At 36.0% G+C, this 21,415-nt stretch overlaps 1 protein-coding gene across 2 annotated transcripts; it reads right to left on the bottom strand.

Annotated features, from left to right (window-relative positions):
• Positions 1-841: 841 nt before the first annotated feature.
• On the bottom strand, positions 842-21,346 carry LOC135608266 (uncharacterized). 2 transcript variants are annotated; one of them, XM_065100950.1, is made up of 16 exons: positions 21,167-21,345; positions 20,803-21,044; positions 20,051-20,282; positions 19,177-19,256; positions 17,039-17,077; positions 15,235-15,253; positions 9,737-9,793; positions 8,895-9,022; positions 8,756-8,824; positions 5,569-5,654; positions 3,808-3,917; positions 2,790-2,840; positions 1,993-2,051; positions 1,853-1,897; positions 1,492-1,566; positions 842-1,413 (listed from the first exon to the last, which is right to left on the bottom strand). In XM_065100950.1, the coding sequence occupies exons 2-16, from the start codon at positions 20,974-20,976 to the stop codon at positions 1,297-1,299; spliced, it is 1,341 nt and encodes a 446-aa protein (XP_064957022.1). In that variant the 5' UTR covers positions 20,977-21,044; positions 21,167-21,345; the 3' UTR covers positions 842-1,296. The 2 variants fall into 2 exon arrangements, with proteins under 2 accessions (XP_064957022.1, XP_064957023.1); XM_065100951.1 differs by lacking the exon at positions 9,737-9,793 and having other exon boundaries at positions 21,167-21,346.
• Between the last annotated feature and the right edge of the window lie 69 nt (positions 21,347-21,415).

The raw sequence follows: 21,415 nt of genomic DNA, 5'->3' as shown, positions 1-21,415 counted from the left end.
AACCATAATTATATCAAGTCAAATCACATATCGAGAGAAGGGCACCGGCCGCTCATCTCCCCACGCGAAATTATCAAGTCAAGTTGACGCGTCCAGCCAATCCGCATATAGCAAAAACAACTAATTTCGAGATCGAAGCGGAGGACGGACCAGGCTCAGATAAACAGAAAAAAGGAAAAGAAATCTGGCAGCATAATTCGGGATAATCGAGGAACAGGATGGGACGGGAAACCTGGTGGTGATCTGGGGCTTGGAGGAGAAGGCCGTGAGGGCGCCCCACTTGTGCTGGGATCGGATCTGGTATTCGCGCAGCTGCTCGACGAGCTTGGAGCGGGTGATCATCTCTCTGATCCGCCGTCCCGGCCGCCACGGCGGAGCGCTTCTCGATCCCCACCCCCCCCTCCCCGACCCAGCAGACGAATGAAAATGAACAAATTACGAGAAGAATTAACGAACCAAGTGGGCCCCGCCGCCCGATGTAGTTTAGGGTGTAAACGGGTCGGGCCCGAAAACGGCCTCCGGATCCTTTCACACGGACGTCGTCAGCACCCGAACCACATGTTAAGATAGGGCGAACGGGTCGGGCACGATGATGCCCGGGGTGTGCTCGGGGCTTACCTATCAAATATCACTTGAGAAAAGACTCAAACAATGGTTATGTAATTGCCGTTCTAAGAAAGAGAAAAAGAAGAACAAAATGGAATTGTTAAATAATACTAATTAGCTTAAACTAGGATTCTCTAATGTGTTGTCAGAGTGGGGGTATCATCACATGTTTTGGCTGTAACGTGTTTCGATAAATGTTTCCAGGAATAATTTAGAATGAGATACAATGTACCGATGCATGTAAAAGCATTTAAGATTAAGATGAACAAACCAGATTGATCTTTCATATACAAACGAGACTGTATTCAGTCAGAGCTGAGAGTGGCAGCAAAGGCCAGAATCATCGAAAAGATATATTTGTACCTCGATGTCTCTCACGAACCCAGAAATGACGACAGTGGATACCCACTGCCTCGGCCACTTGGGGACCAAAACAAAACTTCACGCACGTTGTCGAGACAACGAGATTTGGATCTGTGAGAATAGGGTACATGTCAGAGCAAGAACAGCTTGATATGATTGGTGATACACTGGACAGCAACATATCACCCAAGTTTCTGCACTTCTGCGCATTGATTCACTGCGGGAGTTACCCGCCACCACTGTCCTCCAGCTCTTTAATGCCTTTTTTTTGTTGTTGTTTTGTTATCACCTAAATTGAGGGGGAGTAAACAGATCAACAAGAAATCATCACGTCTTAAGTTTGTTCCACAAGTAAGCTGCTCTTCTGATTATTGGATCTGGCGAGAAGCCTTCTGCGTATGCTCCGAGGGCTCTCAAGAGGGTGATGAACTTGTCGCCATTGTCCTGTTAAATATAACCCAGGTATTAAAATTAGTTGACAGATCGAATGACCAAAATACCTCTGAGAGAAAACCAGAAAACCTGTGGTTTCTGAAACACTAGGTCAGGCGTCTTAAATGGAACCATGTAAGACGGAAGATCAGAGCGTAACGTTGCCTGCCACACCATTACAAAATTTTTCACTGTTAGAAGCATTATCCCAATCCTTACCAATATATGGAACTTACGCAAAGTAGAGAAGATTGAACTGCACGCAAGAACAATGTACAAAAAGCCATCAATCATCAGTGAACATCTTTAGGGGAACAGGTAACCATAGTTGTACCAGTGAGGACTGACTACTGAATACGAGAACACTATGAACTTTCAGTAGTTATTAAGAAACTATTCAACTAGCTCCTTCCCGTGCAAGTAAAAATAACTATAGAGACAAAGGGATTACCAAGTTCTTGCAAAGAACAGCCTGATCAGCACATGCAATTAAGGCCTGCAAAAGGCAGTTTGAAAGAATATTATTGCATGCCATTCCAAAGATGGTTAACAATCCAACGATACCCAGAAAATTATTCTGAAAGAATATACCTTTCTAATACGCTCATCATCAACTTGATCAACACACAATAACAAATTCTCCAATGAACCTGAGAGCACACATGAAAAACATATGCATTCAGTTGAATAAAGCAGATTTCTGAAGCTCAAATATTACACATGGAAGCAAAATTGACACCAAAATATTCAGCTAACACCATCAATAGATCAGCATGGTAAATGCACCAAGATGCTTGGGTTAGGAAAATGAAGTGCCACAGCATGTGTAACAATAAAAAGCAAGCAATGGTAAGAAAACTATTCTAAAAGTAAAATTGCCTTCTGACCATTTATACAAATTTTTTGAGGCTTTGGAGACAGTATTAAATTCCTCAACATTCAGGACCTCTTTTTTTGGCAGTATCAATTGGAAAATTTGCTGAATGCACAAAATGTTAATTGCATGGATTATGATACTGTCTATACTTGTTAGGCATATAAACAGATATGAACTGTCAAATGGCAAACTAATGTCCTATTCCATTTAGCCCACACAAGAAACCTTAGCTATCAATATAAAGCATGTTCACAGCTACCAATTTCAAGCAACAAGCTTCTGGAAATCAACAAGTCCTATAAAATGATAACTACAGAAGAACATCTATTTTTACTTAAAAAAGAGTGACCCAAACTTTTCAAGGTTCATTAAATGCTGGATACAATCAAAGTTGTCTTAAATGAGTAAATGAGAGCAACTGCTACGTACTGCATAACCACATCACATTGCCAACTTTGCATTTTTATCATGCATATCACAATGTTTCCTAAATGGAGGAAGACGAGCATACCAAACTTAGTAATCAATTTCAAAGCATTCACATCTCCAATGCCTTCAACTCCTGCATAAAAGCTTAGTTTGAATATATTTAGTAGTATAATTGCATCAAAGTATTCATTTAAAGAAATCATTTAGACTACACAAGAAACATGAATCAGTGTCTCTTTGTCGCTTCAGATAAAGAGTTTCTAGAGCAAAACATGCAATGAGAGATGACTGCAGCATGCATCTGATAGAAAAAATGCTGGTGAATTAGCTTGGCTTAAATCATCTTGTATTTGGTGGAAAAGAATTAGGTGGTCTTCCCAAGAATAGTAGTTCTTTTGGCAATATGACTTGCAATGTATTATTTTGCAACCATAATGAATAAGTCGAATCATATTTCTTCAACAAGTTTATTAGTATGGCTCTGAGGTGATTTCTGCTAGAAAAATAAAAAATCTCCTCTGTCCATTCATGAATTGTTGGCGTCTTAAAGTACTCGGTTCCTCTAAGAGTCAATTGGAAAAGCTTATAATGTCATCTCTTAAACGAATAGAAATAAACTTATGAACAACCAATAAGTAAAAAATTTTAGCAAGTCAACTTAGAGAGGTTTACAAAACAGGAACCACTAGAACGAAACTTGGACTAAACCAAGGGAACATTCCCCCTTGGTTTGTGATTAACTAAAAGCACCAAAATATCCCCAACATAACAGCTTAAACTAACTTCATCTAAAGGTATCAATTAATGAAACTTGTTCCAATCTCTTTCTATAAAAAAGGCATAACCGGTGCAAAAGGCTCCCACCAATTTGGGGTATGGGGAGGATTAATGTACTACGTAGCCTTACCTCTAGAGTGACTGTTTCCCAAGTAACAAAGGCACAACCTTACCATTGTAACAAGGCCCACCCCTCTAAAATTAAAACTTCTAAGAAATATTACTGAAGATACAATGAATTTGGAACACCATCTTCTAGGTATCTCAATAAGCATCAGTAATTGACAAATACAGGAGATTGAGAACTCATATGCAACTAAAACCTGGAATATTGTCAGACTTGTCACCAGCAAGAGCAACAACATCAACAAACTGGAAAGGTTTTAGTGCACCGTATCTTTTAGCAAAGTCTTCCAATCCAAAGGATACCATCCTATACAAAAAAGCCAAACTATTAGAATGAACTTTGCATCAAGAAAAAATGAAAAAAGAAAACTCAAGTGTATATATATATATATATATATATATATATATATATATATATATATATATATATGAGTATGCTAGAATTGATGAAAAGGGGCATCAATTACTTTTGCTTTGAAATTCCATCAGAACCTGATAATGGGCAGATATTCAGTTTCTTTCACAATAGTGACAGGAGGATTTCTAAGACTCGTGACCCTAAAGGTTCCAATACAAGCCTATATGAGTGTTATAAGGTGTGCAAGAAAGTTAATGTAGGTCCACGTCAGAAAAATACAATAAGAAGCCTATATGAGTGTTATAAGATGTGCAAGAAAGTTAATGTAGGTCCACGTCAGAAAAATACAATAGGAAGCCTATATGAGTGTTATAAGATGTGCAAGAAAGTTAATGAAGCTCCATGTCAGAAAAATACAATAGGACTTTAGAAAGCATCTGATCCACCATTAAGTAAAATACAGCTTTTATGAAGTTCAAATTGAACTTGTCCCACCTAAGTAGAAGGTATCCTTGGATAATACAGAAAGGAGAGCCTGACTGATTAACTTATTCCTTTTAGAGCCCTCATATTTTAACATCACATGCTAGTTGGGCTTAAAGAAAAAATAAATGAACACTTTAGAACAGGGTTTCTAATGGAAACAGAGAGCAGAAGATTAACAAGGCTATGCGGTCAAAAGCACAATAAAGATGGATCAGATGAGAAAATTCCCAAATGCTAGTAGTAACTTAAAGAAATTATGCCTACAATAGGTTACAATCTATGAAGCATAGAGTCAGAAAATAAGGACACCAATGGAAAAAGGACAAAACTAGAGTCCAGAAGGACCAAGATTATCATTAGTTCAAGTGGGTCGTAAAAAAAATGAAGCTCATGATAGTGCAATCTGAGAAATATACTGTCTTTTTAGGGAAGAACCACACTTTGTCTGGATAGAAGTGATGAGCAGATACAAAAGCGCTGATTCGAAGGAAAATGAGGAGACATGAAAGTGCTAATTCTAGAAGAAAATTCAGTTCAAACAAGCAAAGTGGTTACCAGATTCATCAAAAAGACATCATATCACATGAGTTCCAGTTACTTTCAAGTAATTTGTAATATTTTGCTAACACCATGCAAAAGACAGGCAAGAGTACACCTTTAATAGGGAAGACCACTTTGAATAAAGCAAAATTCTCACTAGATGCATTAAGCCGATGCTGAAAGGTTTAAATGCCAGAAATGCTCAGCTTTATGGTGATATTTCTTGGTAGTAACCAGCAAAATACAAGCAAGATCGCATCATCATCATCAGTGAACAGAAGAGTTATCAGATTAACCAGAGAAAAGTAAAAATATCAACAAAAAAATTAATAGATTTTTACAACCGGCCATCAGTCTAAAATCAAAACTCTAAGGTTGATGCCAAGTTCCTACCAAAAGCAACATTAGGCAACAAGAGAATCTGCCCAAACAACTCAAAGGATAACTAGCAGCTCTATATCATAAAGCAACTCATCATATCCCTTGACTTGGAGATTGTAAAAGTAGACATAACAATCTTAGCTACTGGAGCAATATTCATATCGTCTGACACAAAAACAACAACAATACTTACCCTGGTCCACGAGAAGCAATTCGTAGGAGACGTAAAGAGGGCGAAATTATTTGAAAAAAATCTTTATCTGGAGATACAACTCGCACCTGTAATAATGACATAAAATATATTTAAGAGCTAAGACAAACTTAACACTCGTAAATCACATAAGCAGTACATATGCATGTGGAACTGATACCTAAATATATACGCAAATGTGTAAGAACATATTTATTTGGAGTCAAGAAGATTGCAAAATTACCAGTCCAACCAAATGTTTCCTTTTTTTTCCGTTTCACATCTTTTGAATAGGTAATGCTGTCATATCTTTATCGACTACTACAACCTACCAACAAAAATGATATAATAGACTATATGAATCTCTCCTTGCATCTAATTTACAAACTATCACTTGAATTAGAGCCACTTAAGTCTTAACTAACTCCTGACTGCTATCCTCAAAACATGCTAGATTTTCTTCTTCTCTTTCTTCGCACTGCATCAATGTGGCAAATTTATGCTTTGGAAGTCTTTAAATACATATTTCCAGGCAATCATGGTAGCTTCTCAATGACGTGTTGTTTGGTGCCACTCCTATGTTTGCACTGATCACCTAACTAATTCTGCCTAGTTAGGGTTCTTGCAACTTTAAATGCCAAAATCAGTACAAATGTCAAAATATAAAAACACCAAAAATCAATCAAAATTAACTTACTCTACAATCAATACTAAGTCTCAAGCTTTAAGATGGCGTAAGTGTCATTGATAACTTTAGCCACCACCAGAAAGCAAGAATGAAGACATGATGGTTTCTTTCAATAGAACTCTTTGGTATCAGTATGCAAACAAATTGCTTAAAAAGAATTGGAGATTTTTAAGAAAAAAACGCCACCGTAGCACCAAACAACTATATGTTTCTCAATTCATAAACAAATGCACCATATAACATATATATTGTATATACAGCTGGTGTGGAATTTGAGAAGGATAAAACTACAGCCCTATCTAGCAGAACCAAGGTTTGCTGTACCAATGTGTACCACTCGAGATGGGTGGCACGTACCAGTCGAATAGGATATCGATATGCAGACTATCGTCTACCGGGCGATACCGGTCACTTGACCCTGTATCGAGCGATACAGGGTCTGTACTGGGCAATAACAGTCGAAATCTGACTATTACCGATATGTATCGATCGGTAATGATCGGATTTTGACCATTACCAATCAAAGGCTGAGACTGTCCTATTTCAAACGATCAATTTGACCGTTTGAGGCTTAGAAAAGGGTTTTTAAATCCTTTCCTCCCCCCTCTTTCAACTCATTACACTCTTTCAATCTCTTAAGCTCTCTTAAATTCTTTAAACTCACATCTCTCTCTTATTCTCACATTTTCACTCTCTTAAACTCAATAAAATTATGATTTGTGAAGTGGATCATATTTACGAGAATAATTTAGAAGGATTAAGAGGAAGAACACTCTAATCAAGAGGTATGTATTCTCTTTCTAGATTTTTGTTAATTTATGAGATGATTAAGCCTATTCTATGTAGTGTATGACTTAATATCTAATATGTTGTTTGATATGTTTTTTTTGGTAGAATAGTCTTAACCAAGGAGTAATTAAGGTTTTTAATGTTGTGATTAGTGTGTTTAATATTAATTTTTTTAAAATTAAATACTTAATAGGTCAAATCTTTATATTTTATGCATATTAAGAATTGGATCATATGTTTGTGATGGTATAATAAGTTTAATTAGGTTTTAATTAAGTTTTCTTTTAATACTGTGGTTAATAGTTTTAATGATGATTTTATCAAAATTTGATTGATATTAGGTCAATTCAATATAATCAAAAGAGATATACGACACTATTCTTTCCTAATTTACATTATTTTTGCTAAAATTATACTAAATTTATATTTACTTCTAAATTAAAACCCTAATCTAACTTTTTTCTATTTTTAGGTTTTTATGATTTTTTAATGATTTTGGGCGTACTGTTGGTATGCACTAACGTACCGTCGATATGCCTCAGTACATACTATACCGAACAGGACTCGATACATCGATATAGACCGAAATTGCAAACATTGAGCTAAATTGACATATGATGGCATGTTTGAGATAGACTAGAAGTTAAACTCATGGCATAACTAACTAGCAAGTAAACTACATATGAGTACCACATTACATGGCCATGACGGTTGAGAGAGCAACGTTATAAGATAGCATGATATCAGTCAGTATAAAGTCAGTATAATATAAAATATAAAATGTCCACGGAAAAAGAAACCAACGGCTATAAATCACTTCTGCCTGGCGATGAAATTTCCTGAGAGGTTATAGTTGTTGGCCTAGATGATAGAACAGTGCTGGGTCAGTATAAGAACCGTAATAGGACAATCTCATGTGAACCTCATTATGGGCATCAAATGATAGATCCTTCTAAGCAGTAGACAAGTGAACCAAGATTTTCAATATCAGTCCAATACCAAGTCGATAACATGTTGGGTCAGTATGGTAACAAGATATCGAGCAATACCAATATTTTGTCAGACCAGTAAGTGCCAGTATCAGCTGAAATAATAATAAAACATATGTACACCAAGCCATATCAAGTCCCAACGTTATTTTTAACCATGATTTTAACACAGTTAACTCCTCTCAAGTAATGTAATGAGCCAAAGTCAGCTAATGTGAAGTCCAGGGTAAGGGAGCGAGCATGAGGATGGGGACAGAGTTTGATTTGGTAAGCTTTAGCTTATCATATACCAAGAGGGCCAGCAGCTGACTCCCAAGCACATGTATACATGCAGTTAGACAGCAAGCACTGTGGACTAAGTTCAGGAATCCAAGTATGAAAGAAGTGTTGTGTTTATATACCATCGGTAAGAATGGTAATGACGACTCCTAAGCTACTCTTATCCTAATGATATGCCACACTTAACAGAAATTACAGCTTATTTTAAAAATTAAAAGAAACATTAGGTAAACAAAATGTTAACTCCATAAATAGCAAAAATTTAAATAACAAAAAAAGATAAAAGTCGATCAGCAAAGGACATATGCCTCCAAGTCTCTTGGTAATTAAATATCCAATGAATGCCAAAACAGGTGCACCATGCTTGTAGCATAATTCTCATGTAGAAAGCAACCGAAGTTTCAATTTTGCCCTTATATTTAATTAACAGGATTTTGAAAATCACCTTATATCCTGTAGAAACACTGTTTACAGCCAAAGTCCCAACTACATCATCAGCTTCAACACCAGGAACCTGCCATTGACCACATTAGAATAAGATACCTCTACAATTCTCGCTGACACTATGCAATATTATGATTTACCTCAACCACTTTGATCGACATGGCCTTTATGGATGCTTTAAAATACTGAAGACCCTGAACAACTGTATCGGGTGTAGGATTGCGGTTACTTTTGTAGGATGGGTATAACATGTGACGGAACGTTAAGCCTTCAAGTAAAGGATTGTTAATTAGAAACACAACAGGAAAATATGGCTCATGAAGTAATGACAGCACTAAAACAAACAATGTCAGGTGTAAAATAGTTGAGAGTAAAGCATCTAAAGCCTATGTCAAAAATATAATGGGTTAAATGCACACAACTGGAAAAATTGAACCAGATAAGGACCATTGACCTAAAAACTAATCTGCAGAAAACAAAAACTGGGGCAATTAGCACAATCATGGTTTTGAATATTGAGTCAATGTCCAAAAAATTAGCCAATAGAGATGTTAGACAATCATCTTTGAATGTCTACAAGCTGATTGATAAAGAAAAATTAAAACTTGAAAAAGCAAGTGCATGATGTTTATTTTCAATATTTTTTATCAGGTAAGATTTATTAAATACCTAAGATTGACATATGTACCATCTACCCTCACCTAATTGAAAAGATAAGCAGTGTGAGCATAAAAGAAAAAAGAAGAAACTAAAGTAAAACAAACATTATACATATATAAATATGCGTATATATATGTGTGCATAAGAAGTTTACCCTAATAACGTAGCAAACAATACTAGATATCTAGAACTAGATAAGAGAGCCACAAGATCACCAAAGCTAAGCTTCCTAAAACCACCCAGATTTGCATTCAGCCGCTCATATTTACGCAATATAGCTTGCCTTCACCATTCTATTAAACGATTGGAAGGTACATCTTACCTTTTGCCATGTAACATTCTTTGGATGGCATAGCAGTAGTTTGACCATATGGAACTCCTGAAAAAAAAAAGTTGGGCCACTGATATGTCACTTAACTTGAAAATTCTTAGTCCCCTCTAAAAAACTATGACACTAGGAAGGATCATCAGACAACATGCGCAATGCAGTTTACTAAGAAATAAGCAACAAACTTATACTGTAATCAAAGCAGTTGGTCAAATCGGATTATAATAATATTTCTCTACTTTTTTACTATAATGGATAGGGATCAGCTCAGATTAATTCCCATGAAGTCATGATGCCATAAACATACAATCAATTATATCCACACTGATGCTAGGAACTAGAACCAGCATAAGAAGAGCACCCTGATGAACAAATATGGTTGCACATTTCTGCAAGCTTGTTATCAGCAAAAAGAAAAAGGCAAAACAAAGAAGAGCCAATATAGCATCTAATAACCCTATATAACATGGTTCGCTCCTGAGAAATTCAACACTAGGCACAAAAACACACTGGAAGTAACTTGCAGCCATTATAGCAATGTCAGTACAGAAATGACAAGGGTGCCAAACTCTAAAGAGACAATCATGTGTAATTAACCGTCTTTTCTGCAGCTGAACATGAACTTTCAGATTAATAGATTATTATGCTAACAAATTTGAAATTCAAAACAGTGATTTAAAAAGGCGCCAGGGTGCTCGCCTAAGCACTCGGGTGAAGCGAGGCGAGGCTCGAGCGCCTCACACGGTAGTCAGGCAACGCGCTCTAGTGAAGCGCCACCTAGGTGGTTTAGGCACCCGGTGCCTCAAGCGAGCACCTAGTTAAAGCAAAGCAACCAAACCAGATGATTAACTCTAGTTCGATTGAACCAACTAAGCTAAATGGTAAAACCCCACCCCAAAAAAAAAGAAAAAGCGACCCCGACCCATAAACCCTACTTTGCTGCACCGACTCACCTCTGCTCTAGTCGTCAACACACAGGTTCAAAGCTTCCTTTACCGCCAACGGATAGATCCGAAAGTCTAGCTTTCGTGCGCAATTTCCTCTGCCACTGTAGCTTCTGTCACCGTCGTCCGAATATTTCTCCGTCACTACTACTATCGTCCGCAGCTTCCTTCGTCACCACTATCATTGTCTAAAAGTCCCTCCGTCACCGTCACCCTCTCCTTCCCCACATTCCATCATCAATAACTCTTTTCTTCCCCTCTAAATACTGTTAAAAGTATATTATTAATCCTCAACTGATATTAAAATTACCCTTTAGTGTTAACTATTGTTACCATATAGTAGTCCCTATTTAGCACTGGTAATCTCTATTTATTTAGAATAGTTTTTGGGGTTTTCATTACAAGTGCACAAAGGAATTCAGAAGATTCATCAAAAAATTCAAAAAAAGATTCTGCTTGGAAATGCAATTATCTAAAGGATCCTAAAGACCTTAATGCAGTTACTTGCATCTTCTGTGACAAGATTGTTAGAGGTGGCATTTCCGTGCAAAACAACATCAAGTAGAGAACTTCAAGAATGCATCAGCATGCAAAAAGTATCCACCTGATGTAAAAGAAGAGTTGATAGCTTATATGACTAAAAAAAGATGCAAAAGAATGAATCTTATACAATTTTATCCAAGGATACTGTTCAATATATTAGAGATGATGGTGAAAAAAAAGATTATTCAAAAAGTGACAATTCCTATGAGAAAAGAATATATAATAGAAAAGGAAAAGAAGCTATGATTCTTAAAAAGAGTAAACAAGGACCGATGGACTTATATGTATATATATATGTGTGTGTGTGTGTGTAAAGGATCATAGAAGCAACAATGCCAAACAAATACAAAAATTAAGATAAACAAATATAAGTGATGCTTGTACTAAGTATACAAGGGGAAGAACGATTAAGCACATTATGAAACAGTATTAATTCAATCTCATTGCAAGACATTGATGGTTCAAATGAGTGGTTAGTAGGGGGGAAATGGGTGTGAACTTGCAAGATGTTGAAATGAGCTTGTATTTGAAGATGACAGCTTAACATGGAGAGATACGGCAAGAGCCTTAGGTATTGGAGAATTACAGACATATACAAAATAGATAACGAAGACAAAAATGAGTACAAAAGCCTTAAGTTAATCTCCTGCCATTGTTGGAGAGGAAGAAACATATTTTGATGAAGTTGAATAAGAGGAAGAGAAAGATGATATGTTTACGAATGACGATATTGATTATGATAATGATTGAATTTGATGTAAAACTTTATTGTTTAGAGTCTTTGAATATTTTTGTTATTAGAAGATGGATAATATAACTTAGTACTTTAGATCTTTTCAATTTAATGATATATTTTTATTTATATAATTATATTTATCAATTATATTATATATTTTTTATATTTTAATATTTCAAAGCACCTCACTTCGTTCGGGTGAGCACCTAATGCCTCGAGCATTTTGAGACCTTGGCGCCTAGCACTTTTTAAAACATTGGTTCAAAATTTCCAATCACATAGAAATCGTACCACTAGAACCAATCAATAAGCAAGGAATCTATATGGTTTTTTCATTGTTTCATCTCAAAAAGACATAAGGCAACTATGAAAGATATAGGGAAAAGGAAACCAGCACAGAGAGACTAAACCAATTTAGATAAGCAGGAGATGTCAGCAAAGAAGTAACCAAATCACATGAAAGTTGAAACCAATCAAAACATCTTCTAAAACACCTAAGCGGCCATAAGTGGAAATCCAAACAATATCTGCATTGCTTGCAAACAAAAATATGCTGAACATAGGTGTTTAAACCAATCCAATTTGCTAATTTACATAAGAAGTGGAAACATTACAAATTGTAAATCTACCAGTTGATGAGATCAGGGGAATCATCAAGTTTCACTAGGTATCCAGAAGTACGAGACTAGCTAATTGAAGATTTTAAATGCATTAGGTTAGGCTGATTGAAAGGCCTAGAATCATACCAAAGGCTTGATTAAAATGACATAAAGCATGAACAACTGAACTAAGTTGGTAATGACATGTCATAGAACAGGAGCATAAGTAAACCCTTGTGAAATAACAGACATAATTAAGTTTATTTTTATAGTGGCATAACTTTACAGAAAGCCCATGTCAACATTCTTTTACCATTCCTACATTGATTGACACATGCTGCACTCATCTAGACTCACATGGATACACCTATACAACCCCAAGCACAAGTTCATAGAAAGTTGAAGATGCTACTTTAGTATTTGATGTGACTTGTTCACTCTAGTGTTGCCAACTCAGTCGCCCTGATGAGAGATGGACCAAAAGCATTAATAAATATAAACATCCAAGCATATGAAATATCTCATGTTTCTAAATAAGATATACAGATCATATAGATAATATAAAGATGCATCATATGATGAAAGAGCATACACTATGCTCACATTCAAGTACACACTTTAAGCTGTTAAATTTGCTCTCTTCCCAATGAACATCCTTCAAAAGATAAATGCGACAATTTTTTAAGGAGTCACTGGAAATCTTATGGAACACTATTTTTTTAAGGAGTCCATGACTAATGATACGATCACAATGACCTCGTTTCTGTGCTATTGCAAGTATGCATCAAATGTCAAGGAACTGAACCTCATCAAATGTCAATTTCCCAAGATAATTACTTTTCTATTGGTGGATTGTGAAAACTGAAGACTGATTGCCGCAAAATAGCTTTATGCCCATCAACACATGGAATAACAGATCGTAACACTAAGACCACAAGAACAACCCAAAAATTAAGAAAAAAATCCATATTGTAGATAATAAATATAGTATGTCTATATAGTTATTTTCTGTATAACACTTCCCTTAGGTACATAAGCAAAGCAAAGATAGCCAGGGACAAAGGGAATAAGTTGCAAACATTCTGTATGACATATGCTTCCTCATAACAAGCATAAAACAGTACAGTAGGTTCCTTGGAAGTCTTGTTCTATGCTGAGTATGAGAGTAGCAGCATCATCAATTATTATTTTTAATAAAACAAGAGAAAAGAAATGATGGAAAAAGAAACATATTTGCAAATAAATGCAGGACAAGAAGTTAAAAGACATTCTTGAAGAAATAAATCATAAGGGCTACATTACGAGAAACACAAAATGCAACAATGCAGACCAAGAAACCATCAATGAACTTGAAAAAGAAAGATATGATCAGTCAATTGAATCATGATATCCAGAAACAAGAGCTGAAAATATGCTGGGTTAACATAATATGAATGTGCAAGCTAACAAAAGCATGCTCATTTCTGAAAGAAATGAAAGAAGCAGATGCACCACTATTATGGTATTTAAGGAGAAAAGAAAACCTGTCCAGGCAACAATAAGAAAATGCATGCAAAGCTTAGAAGAGTTACTTACTTCATAGCAATATGGTCAAATATGCAAGCAGTTCAGAATTTAAAAAAAATTCAAGAATGTTGACATATTATCACAAATAATCTGCCAAGTTATTAGCAAACAAAAACACAATATAGGAAGAAGAATAAGAAAACACAAGTTAGTCACTACTGGCATATGACAAACAGGTCTCGGAAGAATCTTGCTGTATCAAAGATGAAAAAGATTAATAATTACAGTACAATTACACATGTAAGAGTTATGTTAGAATTTACATTTAATGAGTAAAATGTATGTTTGAATTTATGAAGTTATTAATTTGAAAGGCAATCCTTTTACTGTGTAAGTTTCATAATTACACATCCAAGGTTCAGAAGCTGTGCCGAGTGACTCTTTACCGTTGCCCCTTTTTTGCCTCTATCTCTTGGAACCTTTTTATTAAGCAATAGTCCTTCCTGATGTAAACATGAATACCTTCGAGAAATTCAAAAACTCACTTAGTACTATAAATCTTCTTAACTTGACAAACAAGGATAGTCAGAATGTGGCATCAAATCCTTTTTAGTAGGCACATTGTTCCCTCTCTAGCCTCAAGGTTGAACTTGAATCTCATGACTCGTGAAAAGGCTGACTCTCCCCAATCCCATTCCTGGATCCACTCCACCATTAACTTCCTGAGTTGAGACCAATGATGACCAATCATTGCCCATTTATTGAAAAATATAGATCACAGGAACAGCTAAGTCACCAAAATTTGTCCACTATATTATGAGAGGTCATTTTAGTACTTGCTTGGACACCTGCTTAATTGTCAAAGGTGCAACAGTCAAACATCATCTTCCATGATAATAACTTTTAGCTCCAAAAAAAATGTTGGCCCATTACATATTTATTTGCAATCAAGTCAACCTACTCGAAGTCAATATAAAACGGAATGCAGAAAACCCACTTATGGATAATATAATAAATCAGGAAGTAAACAAGGCAGATGCATTTTGCCCAAAATCAAAAGAAGATCAGTGTTTTGCAAGCACAGCAATGAATTATGTTTTACAGGATGACTTGGAGAAACTAATAACTGAATGAAGACGTTCATGGTTGAAGTACACATCTCACCATCATAGTCAAAAATCACCTGCATCAAAGAGAATTTCATCCATAACTTTAGAAAATCAAGTAGAAGATGAGAATACAAGGACAAGGCAAGATAAGGATGTTATATAATAGCATGTAACACAAAAATAATCAGAAAGAAGCCAAGTTCACAGATACCATAATATGAAGCTGAAGGGAAATATGATTAAAAATTAAAGAAGTATGAAACAAAAGATTTGGGCAGATCAGGAATACAAACATGCCAAGAAACATAAATCAGCATATCAGTCATCTTTATTTATTTTTGCTAGTCCTATGATACACAAGAATTTAATATTTGTGCCCTTCTAGTGAAATTATATGTAGTTTGTCACCTGGAAGCAACAATGATCCAAGAAGATGCTGCTCTAGGTTAAGAAATGTTTTTGACTTCTTGTTAGCGCTTGAAGGTCTCTTTGTAAGAAATTCAAAACAACCGTAAGCAAGAGTTCCGAGTCAGGGGAGGGGTAAATTAAGAGGCATAATCATGGTAAATAATTATATGTGTGTTACCATCTTGACCTTGTCACACACTCCAGCTGCCACAATACTTGGGCTCACTTCTTGTGAAGCCCAACATAAGTTTAAGTTAAATTCAAGAGCTAAAAGGTTTTTCAATTCAACCTACTTCAGATGGGATAAACTAAATTCACAGAGTTTTGCATTACTTTTCCCAATCTTTAGTAGAATTGTCAATTGATCTCCATTATTTTTCTAAAATCGAGGCAGTAGCCTTAGGAAGCATCAGCACAAGGAGATTTAGTTGAATAGCTTCAATATATTCTGAGTTGTTTATGGGCTTATATACAAAAGTCATTCCATATGTTATTATTTTTAGATTATAGACAATGTTTCTAGTGGATTCCACATATCTAGCTCTATTATTCTCTTTCTCTGTATGTCCTTCAATGCCAATTCAATGTCTTTCTATTCTCTCAAAACTAGAGGCTGTCTCACTTCTTTCCTTTGCGCTACCAGTCGGTTGCTCCTTTTTGCACTTAATTTCTCTTCTGGCAGGTTAAACATCAACATAGACCTCTGCTTACAGAATAGAACCTCCATCACTCAGATGCTTTAGAAGCCTCCTAAGTTTATCACCTACCATCTTTGAACAGGACATGGAAACTACATGAATGACCATAACATAACGCCATCAGATATATGCTCAATTTGACAGCTCAGACAAAAGAATTTTCTTAGATTCAGTGGTTATTTACTTTTTATAAGTAACCAAAGTTTGTGAGAATGGGAACAACGACAAGAGCTTGTGTTTTCAGATAGAACAGGTAAAAAGAACATCCAAAGCTACCACTCTCTGGAACATTATGGCTTCTATTCCACCATATCAAATATATTCGAAGTGACACCTCAAATGCATGCCACTTCATCTGAGACAACCTTTAAAACCCTAATGAGTACGCCATGTCATAATAAGAACCTCATATTTGATTGCATGTACAAGATAAAATTTTGTGGTTGAGGTGAAGAGCCAGATATTAAAAAAAGCTATCCCTATCAGTAGATAAATTAACTCTTAAAGAAAAAAAGGCATATATACTGTAATAAACAAAGTCCCACTTGATTTAAATCCTATATGATCTTTACTCAATATCAGTTAACCAAAAAAAAGCTGAAGTACAGGAAACTCAATAGTTAAAAACTATACTATAAAAATGTTAATGGATTCTCAAGAAGAGCCAAATTTAACATACCACGATATGAAATATGAAACATGAAACATGAAACATGAAAATTTATTAAAATAATTTAGATTGTGTAAACATACCGCAACATGAGAAGGAACAAATTCCAACACGTCTAAAAGCTGCAAAAAAAAAAAACAGAGACTAGTATCACATCATGAAGACCGCTTCAATTAATACCAAAAACAATTTTACTTAAAAGATATAACTTCAGTTGAAGTAGTTCCATATGTATAAAAATAGAGACACGTGGGAACTGGTCAAACCTAGCCTATGTAGAATTTAACCACTAATTACCTCTCAGTCGTAATAAGCAGAAAATCAGATAACAAACAGGTTTCTAACTTAGCACAAACTATTAGTAGGCAAGAAAAAGATTTAACTAGCAATAACGAATCATAAGACACATAATCATTTGATGGATATGTTAACTTGTAGTCATAATTATTTTACAAGTTCTGATCCAGCTTACCATCAACCATCCTTTTGTCAAGAACAAAATATGTCATGAAATTCAAAAAGAAAACAAAAAAAAATGCTCATCTTAGCAGGAATCCCATTCTTGGCAGCCACGAATTCCCATTTAATCTCTAGGATCAGCATAAAAGGGACTGAGAACAGCTTAGATAAACCAGGAGAAATTGGTCCTGCCAAAAGGCACAAAAGGAGACTTAATAATCTAGAAGCTTCTATAGATGCCACCGAGTTCCATGGATACTGCAACCCTTCAGTCTTAGGTCATAGCAGATCAGATACAGCATATGGGCTTTTGTTAATTTACATGTGATTTTGCACACACAAGAAGACATCCATCTAACCAGACAAAACCTAATTAATATTCTGGATTCACCATAAACAATGGAAAACTGGTTGATCGATCAAAAGCACATTCAATACAAGAACAGTAAAATAAACCTAAGGAAGACTCTTTGCAACAGCGTAATGCACTTAAAAAAAAAAAACTGCAAAGAAACATTAACTCACTGGAAAGTAGATTGATAAATTGATAAGGCTCCAACTCATATGATGACATGCTAAAAACAGGTACTGACAGAGCATGCTACAATATTCATTTCCCGGGAAGTTGAAAAATGAGTATTTCACATATGGTCAAAGAGAAGGGAACAGCAACCGAAAGGCCCGATCATTTGCATACTACATAGGCACAGAAGGCAAGCAGATCTATTAAGGCCTATATGCAACTCAACAAAGTAACCAAGATATGAAGCTTTCTCACAATGACTAATCTATAAAATATGACATATCACTCCTAGTTAAAAGCTTCCTCATCACCAAGTATCACATAACCAAACTTAAAACTAGTCAAATATCATAAATCAAGGAGCCAAATTTTAGGTCCCCTCAGCGTACTAATAGATATTGTTTCATTGTTTTCCACGTGCTCATACACTAATAGCATATTCTCAGGATCATCAGGATACTATATAGTATATACTATATACCATGTTCACTGATCATGTTCTCACCTATTATAACCTCCAATGTCTTTGACTATTAACTACAATGACAGACAGAATAACCCATGCATGTCGCTGATTGCATCATCACGGAACTAGAAAATTAATATCTTGGACACAGAGGCAACCAACAATTTGCAAAAATTGGTTCAACTATGCATTGCCTTTTTAGATGACTAATTGTATTGTAGCTGCAACCAAGATTGTGCACTGAGTGAAATCCATAAAAATCACAAGGATAAAATTAAATAAACTATTGTGCACCTTTAAAGAGGAAAAAGATGCCAGATGACAAAAATGTTAGATCATTACTTGATTCATAATGAACCATTATGCTCCAACAGTCTAATAATAAGAGTTGGAACAATGACTTGTTTCAGCAAGTCTAACAATCTATTGGAGATATCAAGATATCAAATCCACCAATTATAAGTAGTGATTTGTATGTGCTTATAACTTCAATAAGAATTTTCAGGCTGAAGCACAAATGGTATACATGATAGGCTAGCAACAAAAGTGAAACATGCCAACAAGAGGGGTTGAAGCATGTTACAAATGAGATGGAAAAAGCATACATCATGCTTGGACACTTTGAAATTGAAGTATACAACAGCAACAAAAAAAACAAGCAATGTCCTACCTGTTTGGAATCAGCCACATGGATATTTTTCCACCAATGAGTTACAAGAGATAAGAAATAACAACAAATGATGACATCTAAGTATAAGAGTAACATAACTTACAAGAGATAAAGCCGTAAATATAGTTAAAACCCAATCTGCATTGCCATCAGCATGCTCCAATAGACCATGTTGCAGCTTTGCTACACCAATGGAAAAACAAAAAGATAAGTAAAATAAAAAGGTTACTATCAAAGGGAATTTTGGGTTGTAATGGCAGGCCTACATAGACACATTAATGATAGTAAATTATTTTACTAGACTAAATTTAATTAAATGGTGACATTTAATTAAATAATAAAGGGAGACAAGTGACATAGCCATATTGCCACTATTTAGCACACAAACAAAGCAAAAAAGGGATGAAGAGGTTAAAATTGCCACAAACCATTCAGGCTACGGAGACTTAATGCTAGTAGGAGTAAATAAACCCATTCAAAAACTAATAATGATCGTTAATCCTTAATGTTTTTTTTGTCATTGCGTGTTTTGATCAAGAAGAAAGGACAGCAAAGGGACAACACATCCACTTCCAAACTTCCAACATAAACTGAGCGGAAAATTATGGATCCACTATACCCATTCTAACTAAATACCAATGAGGTAAAATGGGACAGTTAAAAAAGTGTTTGCAAAGCAATATGATTATGATCCATGTTAAAACTTAAACTGTAACATTGATCTTGAAGGATGAAGAGGTTAAAACTTAAACTGGGCCTTCGCTGTAATTATCAGAAAAAACAAAGCGATATGATCCATGTTACTCCACAGGAGCAGCTTTCTAGCCAGTGTGATGTAGCAAGTACAGTGAGTAAATAATGTGCACCCCGTAAATTGAACAAAGCAACCATCAATTATAACATTGATAGAAACATCCTAAAGATTTGAGTATCAAGAAACTATTTAGAACAATAACCAACAGATAACTCCAAATTACCTAGAAGTTTGTAGTAAGACCGGTACATAATTGCAGTTCCATCAACCAACATCACACGATTATTCATTGGATCAATACTAGGCTCGCTTGCCTGAAGCTTAGATGAATCAGTTCCTTCACACTGCACTGCTTTCCCACTTGTGGAAGAATTCAGTAAACTATATTGCAAGGGAAGTCCTTCAGCAGTGTTTGATGGATCTGACTTTGGAAAAATAGGCAGCATGGAGTACCCCTGACAATGGGCTACCAGGTGAGAATTTTGGTAAAAACATTCGAGCATGATATGATTGGCTTTTTATAAAATGTATATAGTTGATTGAAGAGACATTATTTATAATTTTTCAGCCCAGAATCATAAAACAGTTTGATTAAATAGTTCCCTTTTTACATCAATGGCAAAATTAAGTGTGGGCCTACAAGAATCGATCAAGATGTTCTCCATTCTCTATAGAAGAACCAAATGGCCCACACTTCCAGACTCCCTGCATAACCAGTTAGAAAGGATAACAGTATTCAAGATGATGTGTTGCAAACTGCTCCTACAATTTGGGCGCAATATACAAGCGAAACTACGACAAACGATATACATGTAAGAGAATAATAGAAGCTTTACGGATTTCTCTGCATTATCAGAGTAGAAATCGGAGTTTGCATAAACCATGGTTACCTTTCCTGACAAGTTAATAATCCTGAATCAAGAACTCCTATTGCGATTACGAATAAAAAAGATACGAAGTTCAAATTTCGATTACCCTTTTGGACAAGAAGGTGAGGGGACCATGATGGAACCGGGTCGAGAAACAGCTATGCCGAATCTTGCGACCAGCCTCCAGCCCCGGACGATTCCACCCGGCCAGAACATGAAGATCCCTCCAGGACGCATGGATGCGATACAGCGACAACCGACAACAGGCCATCCGCACCATTATCTCATGCCGAACTCGTCATCTTTGTCAGTAAAGCATCCAAAGAACCACTCCGATACCCTTTTCCCCTGAAAAGATGTTCGATTCGTACAAAGGTAAGTCGGGTTTGTAGGTTAAAGACCGCCCCGATTTCTCACCCCCGACATCGAAACGGAACAATCAACGCATCAGGAAAGGAAGAAAGAAGTACCCCAGTTGACGAAATGGTGGGAGTTGCGCCTGTGCGACGAAAAGATTTCCGACTCACCGAGAAAGTGAGAAAGGGAGCGAGAAAGAGGGAGCCGCCTGGGGTTTTTGGAGTTCAGACACCCACTCACCCAGAGCGAGCGAGCGAGCGAGAGAGAGAGAGAGAGAGAGAGAGAGGTCTGGGGTTTTCCTGACCTTGGAAACCCACTCGCAGAGGGATTTATTGGCCTTGTGGTTCTAGAGCATCGTGATC

This window comes from Musa acuminata, chromosome BXJ2-3 (assembly GCF_036884655.1).
Source record: "Musa acuminata AAA Group cultivar baxijiao chromosome BXJ2-3, Cavendish_Baxijiao_AAA, whole genome shotgun sequence".
NCBI classification, from domain to species: domain Eukaryota; kingdom Viridiplantae; phylum Streptophyta; class Magnoliopsida; order Zingiberales; family Musaceae; genus Musa; species Musa acuminata.
This window is presented reverse-complemented; position numbering and strand designations above follow the sequence as displayed.